Source organism: Leopardus geoffroyi, chromosome A1 (genome assembly GCF_018350155.1).
Source record: "Leopardus geoffroyi isolate Oge1 chromosome A1, O.geoffroyi_Oge1_pat1.0, whole genome shotgun sequence".
Classification (NCBI taxonomy): domain Eukaryota; kingdom Metazoa; phylum Chordata; class Mammalia; order Carnivora; family Felidae; genus Leopardus; species Leopardus geoffroyi.
The window spans coordinates 142,394,286-142,406,929 of record NC_059326.1 but is presented as its reverse complement, the minus strand read 5'-3'; the positions used below and the strand labels follow the sequence as shown (position 1 = coordinate 142,406,929).

Sequence of the window (12,644 nt, the reverse complement as noted above, 5' to 3'; positions counted from 1 at the left end):
CGCAGGGCTCGAACTCACAAAACATAAGATCATGACCTGAGTCGGATACTTAACCGACTGAGCCACCCAGGCGCCCCATAGATAGATGTTGTTTTAAATCCCTATTATACACATAAGCAACTGAATCAGAGATATTCAGTAACTTTCTCAGTCATATAGCTAAAAAATGGCATAGTCTAAATTCAAACCTAATAGAAAATGCCAGAGCCTAAAGTGTGTACCACCAGATTTTACTTTTTAAGTATAGGTGTTCATTATTTAAGTTCATTTTAAATTCTGCTTAGTTATGGAAAAAAATATTTGTAAACTATATATCCAACCAATGATTAGCACGCAGAATATATGAAGAACTTTCAAAGTTCAACAGTTGGAAAAAAAAAATTCAATTAGAAAATGGGCAAAACACATGAAAGGATGCTTCACCAAGAGGCTATAAAGAGGGGGGAAGATCACATGAAAAGATGTCCAACATCATGAGTCACCAGAGAAATACAACTTATAACCTCAGTGAGATATCACTATCCATCTATCAAAACAGCTAAAATTTTAAAAAGTGACAACACTAAATGCTGGCCAGAATGTGGAAGCTGAGTAACTCATACATTGTTGGTGGCAATGTAAAATGGTACAGTCATCCTGAAAAACAGTCTGTTAGTTTCTTAAAAAGATCACTAAACATGAACTTCCATATGAACCAACAATTATACTCTTAGATATTTATCACAGAGAAAGGAAAACAGATGTTCACATAAAACCTGTTCACAAATGTTTGTAGAGGCTTTATTTACAATAGCCTAAAATGAGAAAAGTCTAGTCCTTCACTGGTGAACAGATAAACAAATTGAGGTATATCCAGAGTTTTACTGAGGAATAAAAAAGAAAGAACTACTGCTACTGATACACACAATAACCCAGATGAATCTCCAGAGAACTATGCTGAGCACAAAAAGACAAAAGTTACTTGTCCCATGATGCCATTTATACAACTTTTTTTTTTTTTTTTTTTTAAGTGGGCTTCATTCCTAGCATGGAGCCCAATGCAGGGCTTGAACTCACAACCCCGAGATCAAGACCTGAGCTGAGATCAAGAGACAGGAATCTAACCACTGAGCCACCCAAGTGACCCCATTTAAATAACATTCTTAAAATGGCAAAATAACAGAAACGAACAACACATTAGTGATAGCTGGGGTTAATAAGTGGATGAGGGCAGGAGGGAAATTAATGTGCTACAAAAGGGCAACATGAAGGATTCTCTGGTGATGGAAATGTTATCTCCACTTATGACTGTCAAGATTCTTGTTTCGAAATTATACCATGGCTTTGCAAGATGTTACCCTTGGGAAAATTTGGTATAGAGTTTTATTTCTTCTAATTGTGTGAATCTGCAATTATCTCAAAATAAACAGTTTAATTTTTTAAAAAGTTGCTGGATCACATGAGGTTGATCTTCAAACAGGTCATATGGTATGGCCCCTTCCTATCAGTCTCCTGTGCTATTTAGCCACTACACATTCTGTTATGCTCAATTTTAATACTTTCTTCTGAATCTGTGCTAAAAAAACCTAAACAAGTTACTTCAATTTCGTAAGAATAAAAAAAAAAAAAACTTGTGCTGTTAACATAAACAGTGTATTTTTTAATGAAACATTTAAGAACATTTTCTTTCCCTCATATGCCAAAGACTAAACACACTATTAGAAATGATAACGAATGCTACGTTTTTCAAGAACTGATTTAAGGTATCTATAAAAATTCTCTACCTGTATACAGGCCCATTAGGAGATCCACAAAGCTACCGATAATTGTCTGATTGCCAGTCTCTATTCTGATTTGGTGGTAGCACACTAAACTTAAGTCCTCAATTCACTCCAGCTACATGCTTATTTTAGTTTATGTACAGTGCAGCAAAACTGTCTTGTATATGGTGTTGTTTATAAGAACTCAACTGTATGTAACTCAATTAAAATACAAGAGAGGGAGGGATAATTTTAGAGATGTGTACTCTTCTACCCACTTTTTCATTCAAGGAATGATTGTTCCAAAGTGTATGAACACAGATACAAATTTGCTATTATCTCCTAGCTTGAGTCCAAATAGTTTCAGTTTCTGAGGGTCTCCCAGAGTGAGCATTGCAGTGATACCATTTTTCAAAGACAAGTGTTCACATGCATGTGTTTGTATGGAAATATATGTTTATATATCTAAAATAGTGCTTTACACATAACAGGTACTCTTTTCCTTTAAATCCTACAAGTTCTTTCCTCTCCCCTCCACAATCCTTGGCCCAGCTCTGACCACTCCTCAGTCTTTTTACTCTTCCTTTTAGTACCTGTTATATATACATTTCATTTAAACTAGATACAATATGCTGTTTTTAAAAATGGCAACCTAGGGGCGCCTGGGTGGCTCAGTCAGTTAAGCATCCAGCTCTTGGTTTCGGCTCAGGTCATGTTCCAACAGTTTGTGGGTTTGACCCCCACAATGGACTCCAAGCTGACAGTGTAGAGCCTACTTGGAGTTCTCCCTCCCCCCCTCCCTCCCTCCCCCCACCTCTCTCTCCCCCCTCCCCTGCTCACTCTCTAAATAAATAAACAACTTTAAAAAAAAAAGTTTGTTTCTTGAAAAAAAAAAAAAGATGGCAACCTAATTTTCATATAGAATGGTTTGCCCAAAGGTTATGCCTTAGACATTTTTTAAATTGCATTTTTTACTATTTTTACTTTTGATAATCTGGCTTTTCTATGTTAATTATTTTTAGGAAGCCAAAAATTATATAGAGGTACTACACAAACAGATTAAAACTAGAGTAATTAAAGTAAACGGCTTACCAGTTGCCCCAATTATGAAATCCTGCAGCTTGGAGTACATGAACAGCAAACTGACAAATATAGACGAAGAAGAATACAAAGAATCTGAATGAACTGTCACTCCTTTAAAAAAAAGGGGGGGGGGAGGGGAGAAGAGAAAAAAGAGGAAAATGTCATTTTTCTCAGTACTTTTATATTCACATGAACAAAGACATTTAAACATTAAGAAATAAAAATATTTTTAAAAATACCACTGGCAACCACTAAAGGCTCTCATAATAATGTACGTGAACCCTTTTTCCAATACTCAATGATGACACTGTAACTCCAACCTCATTTTTGGTCCTTTCACTTTTCAACTGTACCACAAACATCATGGCAAAATAATTTTGTTTTCTTTTCAATTATTAAACAGTTTGAGTTATAATTAACATACAACAAACAGCAAATACTTTAAATACACATTTTGATAAGGTTTGACATATGATATACCCACGAATCTACATCAACAAAATAATGAGTATTTTCCAAAAGTCTCCTTGTGCACCTGGGTAATCTCTCCGTCTTCATTTCACTCACTGTTTACTGTCACTACAGTTTTCATATTTTACAATTTTACATAAATGGGATCATATAGAATATCCTTTTTTTCTGCTTTCTTTTACTCCGCCCAATTATTCTGAGATTCATTTGTGTTGTTGCATGTATCGAATTCATTACTCTTCACTGAGTAGTATTCCACTGTATAGATAGACCACAGTTTGTTTATTCATTCAACTACTGATGGACTTTTAAGTTAAATCTAGTTTTTTACTATGACAAATAAAGCTGCTATTAACATTCATGTATAAATCTTCACATGAACGTAAAGTTCCTTTTCTCTTGGGTAACTATCTAAAAGTAGAACAGATAGGTCACCTAAAAGGTATATGTTTTAACTTTTTAACAAATTGCCAAACTGTTTTCCAGAGAGGTTATTCCGTTTTATAGTCACAGTGGCACTGTATGAGCATTCCAGTTCTTCCACACATCTCACCAACACTTGGTATAGTCAACCCTTTAAATTTTAGTCAATCTTATAGGTATATAATGCTATCTCATGTAGTTTGAATTTGCATTTTCCAATAGCTAATGTTGTTGAGCACTTTTTCATCCGCTTTTTGCCATCCATACGTCTACCTTCTGTCATGGACTGTTCACATCTTTTTTCAAGGTTTTAACTGTCTTTTCCTCTTACTGTTAGGTTTTATGAGTTTGGACATACCACTCACTTATCAGATAAATGTCTGGCAGGATTTTCTCCGTCTCTGGCTTGTCTTTTCATTCTTTGTAGGGTGTCTTTTAAAGAGCAGAAGTTTTGCCTTTTTATGAACTCTAATTTATGAGATCTTTTATGGACCTTGGAATTACTGTTTTATCTGAGAAATCTTTGACAAAGCCAAAAACGCAAGAGTTTTTTTTTCTCTGAAGGTTTTATACTTTCAGTTTTGCATTTAAGCTTATGTTCCCTTTTGAATTAATTTTTTAAAATATAGTATGAGGTATGGATTAAAGTTTTTTCTTATTTACACAGCATTTCTTTAAAAGACTATCCTTTCAGCACTACATTGCCATTTTATCTTTTTGAAAAATCAGTAATCTATATATGGGTGGGTTTATTTCTGGACACTGTTCTGTCCTACTGTTCTACCTGTCTTCCTTTATGTCAGTATCACACTTATGATTATGGTGGTTTTCGATTAAGTCTTCAAATTAAGTGATGTTAGCTATCCAAACTTATTGCCCTTTTTCAAAGTTGTTTTTGTCATTCTAGGCTTTTATATTTCTCTGTACCTTTCAGAATCATCTGTTCAATTCCGTAAAAACAACCTGCTGGGACTTTTACTGGAATTGCATTGCATCTACAGATCCATTTTGAGAGAATTCAAATCACAGTAACATCAAATCTTCCAAACTATTAACAAGGTATATTTCTCCTATTATATTTTCTATATAGATGAACAAGAGATCTGCAAATAGTTTTACTTCTTCCTTCCTAATCTGGATGCCTTTTCTTTCTTTTTCTTGCCTGTTTATACTGGCCAGGATTTCCACTACAATGTTTTATGGAAGTGTTGAGAATGAACATCTTTATCCTGTTCTTCACCTTAGGTAGAAGGATACAGTCTTTGAGCATTAAGTATGGTGTTAACTGTTATAATTTTTCATAGATGCCTTGTTTTCATCCTGAGTGATTGAGTGTTGAATTTTTTCACGTTGTATTTTAACATCAATTAAGATAATCTTATGATTTTTCTATTTCAGTTTATAGTATGGTAAATTATTTAATGTCAAACCAACCATGAATTCCTTGAAAAGCTCCATCCACTTGATCATGATACGCTATCTTTTTAACATATTACTTTATTTGATTTGTTTGGTAAGATTTTCAACTGTCGCAAATTTACTCCATTCTCTTTTTATCACAGTGACCATTCCAATGCCTAAACACATATTTCAAGGTCCTTAACATTTCAACTTACTCAGTACCAGCATAAAACTCTGTTTCCCTCATCAAAGACAAAACCAGAAGCCACAGAAATAAACCTGAACTTCCTGCTCAATACAATGACGTTCCAAGTTTATATATGCCACCAACCTTTCTTACTGCTTATCTATGAGGAGGCAGTATCACTCATGTCGAAATCGACACTTGCATAAAAATATTTAGTGCATCACTCTATTCCTCTGGAGCATTCTACTTCAGTAGTTACTCATCTTGTTTCCTAAGTGTCTTCACTTCTTCCACTAGGATCTTCCCAGTGTATAAACACAGTTTTCATCTTCAAATAGCCTTCCTTTAGCCCTGTCTTCCCTGCTTAACTTCCACCTCCTTGATCTCCCTCCTTCTCACCAATAAGTCTTGATTTCCTCTACACATCCCATTGCTATATATATATATATATATATATATATATATATATATATATATATATATATATAATTTATTGTCCCATTCCTATATATCCCATTCCTATATATATATATATATATATATATATATATATATAATTTATTGTCAAATTGGTTTCCAATATATACATATTGTCCCATTCCTATACATCCCATTCCTATATATATATATATATATATATATATATATATATATATAATTTATTGTCACATTGGTTTCCATACAACACCCAGTGCTCATCCCAACAGGTGCCCTCCTCAATGCCCATCACCCACTTTCCTCTCTCCCCCACCCCGCCTCAACCCTCAGTTTTAAGAGTCTCAGTATGTTCTCAGTATTTAAGAGTCTCTTATGGTTTGCCTCCTTCCCTCTCTGTAACTTTTATTTTTTTCCCCTCTTCCCCTCCCCCATGGTCTTCTGTTAAGTTTCTCAGGATCCACATATGAATGAAAACATATGGTATCTGTCTTTCTCCACCTTATTTCACTTCACATAATACTCCCTAGTTCCATCCACGTTGCTACAAAAGCCCATATTTCATTCTTTCTCATTGACAAGTAGTATTCCATTGTATATATAAACCACAACTTCTTTATCCATTCATCAGTTGATGGGCATTTAGGCTCTTTCCATAATTTGGCTATTGATGAAAGTGCTCCTATAAACACTGGGGTAAAAGTGCCCCTGTGCCTCAGCACTCCTTATTCCTTGGGTAAATTCCTAGCAGTGCCATTGTTGGGTCATAGGGTAGATCTATTTTTAATTTTTTGAGGAACCTCCACACTGTTTTCCAGAGTGGCTGCACCAGTTTTCATTCCCACCAACAGTGCAAGAGGGTTCCCATTTCTCCACATCCTCTCCAACATCTATCATCTCCTGACTTGTTCATTTTACACCCCATTCCTATTCACTTCTCAATCCACTGCAACATGGCCTCTCCTAATGTATTCCTCCAAAGGTACTTCAAAGTCATGACCAACCTATGAATTTCCAATGAACTTTCTCAAGTCTCTCTTTGTTTTTTTAATGGCATCTGACCTCTTTCTCTAACCTAGATTGCTTCTCAGTATCTTATTTCAAGATCCACCTCCATGTCATATTGTAAAACTGTGTTTACAGGAAAGCTTCCTAGGTGATGATTATATCTTCCAATATTTGAACCACCGACTACAGGATGAAGTCCAAATAATGTAACCAAGCATATCTCTGTCTTCATAAAATAAACTGAAGAACATGTCTTGCTATGTCAATGCTTTTATTTATACTGTGTATAAAATGCTCAATATAGTCCTCTTTTCTGCCCAGCACACATGTACTCAGCTTTTAAGATGGGTCATTAAGTCGGGGGCGCCTGGGTGGCTCAGTCGGTTAAGCGTCCAACTTCAGCTCAGGTTATGACCTCACAGTTCAGGAGTCCGAGGCACGCAACGGGCTCTGTGCTGACAGCTCAGAGTCTGGAGCCTGCTTCCAATTCTGTGTCTCCCTCTCTCTCTCTCTCTCTCTCTCTCTGCCCCTCCCCCACTCACTCTCTGTTTCTCAAAAATTAATAAATTTTTTTTTAAAAATTAAAGAAAAAAAGGTGAGTCACTAAGTCTACTCCCCATTCAAAGAGAGGACAATTAAGCACTACTGCTTAGAAAGAGGAGAATCCACATTTATGATTTCAAATTCTGTAAGAAAGATCTGTCCTTTCAGCTCCATTTGTTTATATCCGTATGGACTCATGTATATTTTTCTACTCTTTGGGTTAAAATTAAACACTATCATTTTGTTGCTAAAATTATTCCAGCTTTAGCCTTTCAGAATCTGTTTGCTTAAGCACTTAATCTCTGCTCATGTTGTATTTTCCCTGTTCTAGAATCAGTCATTTCTCCAAAGCACAAACAAAAGCAGATTTTAGTAGTTTATGACTAATGTTTTCTATATTAGATTTAAATCAAATCGTTCCACTTTCACAGTAATTCTACCAGTAATATATTACACCAAGGCTGGTATTACTGACTATAAAACTTAGAAAACTTAACCAACAAAAAACAAGTAAGTCCCACAACAAAAAAGTTCACAATATAAAAATGCTATTTTGGGAGCTCCTGGGTGGCTCAGTCACTTAGGCATCTGACTCTTGGTATCAGTTCAAATCATAATCTCACAGTCTGTGAGACTGAGCCCTATGTCAGAAGCTCTGCACTGATAGCACACAGCCTGCTTGGGATTCTCGTTCCCTCTTTCTCTGCCCCTCCCCTGCTTGTGTGCACTGTGGGGGATAAGCTTAGGAATCCCCCAGGTTTACATCAATGGTTAACAAGGCGTAAAAAAATACAAAGCCATAAAATGCTCACACCCAAGTTTGGGTAAACCAGATTGCCACCCCAAGAATCGGGGGGTGCAAAGCCACCCCAAGAATAGGAAGGTGCAAGGAGCCAGGAATAGGGAGGTACAAAGGCACCCCGAAATAGAAAGGGGGTGCAGATCCCCCAGAACAGACAGGGAGGGGCAAAGACCCTAAACAGGAACAGGCGCAAAGGTGCCCAATACATAGGTATATGAAATAAACGAGATTAGATATTCAGGATGGAAGCACCCCAATTCAGGGTGGAAGGACCCCCAAGTACTATAGCAGAAAAGCTGCTCTCACAGGAGGATAAGGCCAAGTTAGGTAAATTGGTGAACTGGACTATGGACCACTAACTACACTGCAAGCAACACTGCCCAGAGCAGACATGGTTAACAAAAGAAAAGGTGCCTTATTAATCCTGAGGTTATTCCCCCTATCTGTGTCATCCCCTAGGATAGCTACGTTAAACAGACACGGCGCCTCCTGTCTGCTGTTAACAATCATCTGCCCATCTGCCCGGCGCCAGGATTTTGTTTTATATGGACCCAAACCCCAACACCATATATCTTCAAAAAAAATCCCTTTTCTCTCACGTCCCCAAGTTGATATTCCCAGTTTCTTTGTCTCTTTGTACACGCCCATCACATTTGTAAGCTTTCTGATCTGAATAAATACAGGGCAAGGACCCTTATTCGGGGCTCGTGTCTTTTCCCAGACATTAGCCATCTATTGCTTTAATCCTGCATCTACTCTTTTGCTGGCCAAAAGAGAACTTTAGACTTAGAGTCTACGACACTGCACATGTTCGTTCTCTCTCTCTCTCTCTCTCTCTCTCTCAAAATAAACTTTTAAAAATGCTGTTTTTGCAATCTATATCAAAATAATAACAGCATTTTTCACAGAGCTAGAACAAACAATTCTAAAATTTTTAAGGGACTAGAAAAGTCAACGTAATGTTGAAAAAGAAAGGCAAAGTGGGAGGCATCACAATTCTGAACTTCAAGCTGTATCACAAAACTGTAATGATCAAGACAGTATGGTAGTGGCACAACAAAAACACACAGATCAAAGGAAAAGAATAGAAAGCCTAGAAATGGACCCACAGCTATGGGGTCAACTAATCTTTGACAAAGCAGGAAAGAATATCCAACGGAATAAAGACAGTCTCTTCAACAAATGCTGCTGGGAAAACTGGACAGCGACATGCAGAAGAATGAACCTGGACCACTTTTTTACACCATACACAAAAATAAACTCAAAATGGATGAAAGACTTAAATGTAAGACAGGCAGCCATCAAAATCCTTGAGGATAAAGCAGGCAAAAACCTCTTTGACCTCAGCTGCACCAACTTCTTACTTAACATGTCTCCGGAGGCAAGGGAAACAAAAGCAAAAATTAACTATTGGGACCTCATCAAAATAAAAAGCTTCTACACAGCGAAGGATACAATCAACGAAACTAAAAGGCAACCGACAGAATGGGAGAAGATATTTGCAAATGACATATCAGATAAAGGGTTAGTATCCAAAAACTATAAAGTACTTATCGAACTCAACACACACACACACACACACACACACACACAAATAATCCAGTGAATAGGCAGAAGACATGAACAGCCACTTCACCAAAGACATTCAAATGGCCAAATTTCTCTGAGACATAAACTCCATATACCAGCACTTAACTATCTGAACTCTTACCTCCAAGAGTGCCCAAGAGTGGTTTCTCTATAATCTATTCAAATTATTACAAATGCAAAGTTAGTCCAATTCAAATTTTAAAAATGTTGCCTCATTTTCAACATACAAGCAGTCACTGAAAATATAGGCCATTATATCAACATGATATAAGAGCATGTGAATCTGACTCTACTGTGAAAACAGTTTTACAACATGGGTTATACATTCCCTGCCAAAAGCCTAAAAATTATCAAAAATGCAAAAAAGTGAGCTAATCACAATGTTAAAAAGTATATTAAGTATAAATAACTCCCTATATGCCAAATAGTGGAAAACGCTATAAAGTGTAAATTAACAAACTTGAGCAATACAATCATCACATGAATATCAAGTTCATTTGAGATGTTTGAAGGAAAAGCCAGCTAAGGCTGAAGAAATGTGTAAATGCCACAAGACACCCAGGTAGACGGCTGTACCTGAGCCAAAATCACAAAAAGTCCAGGAAGTAAAACATCATCGGGCTGCATAAAGACTTCTATTGGTATCCAGAACCAAAAGCAGTGGGTCTTGTATACATGAAAAGATTAGTAAACAAAATGTTTAAATAACAAAGCTTGTATATAGCCACTTTAAGCCAAAGAAAATGAGAGTACAAATACAGTTAGTTAGAAAACCACTATTAATTGATTTAAGCTAAGTAGTTTTAAACTGTAATCTGCCTCAGTTTACAATCAAGTATTTATGTAAGTAATTATATTTATTCACAATAAACCCACCTATGTAATCTATTTCCTCATCAGTATAAATAAATAAATAAACAATAAAAGCTTTCTGCTACTTGCCATCTGAGCTGTTCCAGATTAAAATCTATTGGAAAACCAAATCTCAAGCCAGCTGGTTTTGGTTTAATGTCTTCAAATAATATACTGCCAAGTTATATCACACCTTTTAACAAAAAAGTCCTCCCCAAAATTTTCATATTAAATTCTCAGAAAACATATTTATATAATCATATATAAAGTTTATTTCATATTATATATCAGTATCAGCGATATTAACTATGGTTTGAAGAGGCAGAGAAGACAAGGTAGGTCATTATTTCAAAAGAGCTAATGGAAATTTCACATTTAACCATGATAAGACAGCACAAGTTAAGTAAAATACCAAATGTTTTGTCTTCAGTAACTTGGCATGGTAACTAAGAGCATGTAGCTTTAGAGACAGACTTGGGCTTAAATCCAGAATCTCTGACTCAAAGTTGTATAGTTTCAAGAAAATCGAAACCTAAGTCTGAGATTTTCTATTTACAAAATGGGAGTAACAGTGGAATCTACTTTTAAATGGATGAAATGAATATAAAGGGCTTAACAGGGAATATGGAGGCACATTCTAAGTAATCAATAAATGTTACTTGTTGGTACCTCTACTACACTAGTACAAAACTGCACTAAAATTGTTTTGTTCATACAATATTGTGCTCACACAAGTGATATCTGGCCTCTGATAAGATCTTGAGCATTTCTGGGACATGGTGGGTAACTTCATTACTATTAAGAGAACAGAGTAATACGTGAGATTCCTGCTGATGTCATAACATTAGAATAAAATAGACCCTACAAAGTACAGCTACTTTCGTGGTCTTAATTACTGTTACTTTGGAATGCAACACTCTAGAAACCAACCCCATTTTCACTCTAATAATTTTGTGCTGAAATCAATTCTTTTTGAACAGGTGCTCCACAGGTAAGCTTTAAAAGGAAAGAGCACAAAACCCACCCAAATTGTGCATAAAATTTTGCATATATATTTTTTCTTTAAAAAAAGGACTCAAAATTTTTATATTCATAATGGAGTCTGTGACATAAAAATCATTTAAAAATAATTCACTAGATTAGTCTAAATGAAAAAGCATAACACTGGGATGAAAGAGACCCTAGATCCCTACACTCTGTCTTCCTCCTGTCCATGCTTTTCCAAAAGCAGAAGGAAATAAAAAGTTTGCATGTAATAAAAATTTTTTTTACTGATTTTTAGAGAGCGCACGTGTGTGTGTGTGTGTGTGTGTGTGTGTGTGTGTGTGTGTGTGTGTGTGAGAGAGAGAGAGAAAGAGAGAGAGAGAGAGAGAGAACAGGGAAGGGACAGAAAAAGGGAGAGGGAAAGGAATAGAAAGAAAACCAAGCAGGCTCTACACTGTCTCAGCATAGAGCCCAACACAGGGCTTGATCTCACAAACCATGAAATCGTGACTCGAACCGAAATCAAGAGTCGAACGTTTAACCAACGAACCACCCAGAAGGCCCCCCAGTAATGAAATTTTAAACTTAAACAATTTTAAACCTAGACCTGAGGTTCAAGGTCTATATCCTTTACACTTAACCGAGTCTATATTTTGTAATAAAAGTTAACATTGATTGAAAATTATGTGTCAGTGACCATGGCAAACACATGAATTAGCCATTTCATTTTTACAATACCCACTGTGAAGTAGGCAACAATACTGACTCCCTTTTGGGGCACCTGGGTGGCTCAGTCGGTTAAGCATCTGACTTCAGCTCATGTCACGTTCTCACAATTTGTGGGTTCAAGCCCTGCATCAGGCTCTGTACAAAACAGCTCAGAGCCTGGAGCCTGCTTCAGATTCTGCCTCCCCCTCTCTCTCTCTGCCCCTCCCCAGCTTGTGCTCTGTCTCTCTCTCAAAAATAAACATTTTAAAAAATTTTTAAAAATTGACTCCCTTTTACTGATGAATAAACAGATTTAGAGAAGTTAAATGATCCAAATTCAGAGCTGGTAACAGAAATGCTGAGACCTGTCTATTTGTGAAGTTAATGTTTTTAACCATGTGATAAATCTATCTATAGG

The 12,644-nt window shown here is 36.3% G+C and overlaps 1 protein-coding gene across 2 annotated transcripts in view; it reads right to left on the bottom strand.

Annotated features, from left to right (window-relative positions):
* Window positions 1-12,644, bottom strand: part of SCAMP1 (secretory carrier membrane protein 1) — a 129,751-nt gene that overhangs the window by 18,528 nt on the left and 98,579 nt on the right. For both annotated transcript variants that reach the window (XM_045496401.1, XM_045496406.1), the window contains one exon: window positions 2,832-2,933. In XM_045496401.1, coding sequence (XP_045352357.1) covers window positions 2,832-2,933 — 102 coding nt within the window. The remainder of the gene's footprint in view (window positions 1-2,831; window positions 2,934-12,644) is intronic.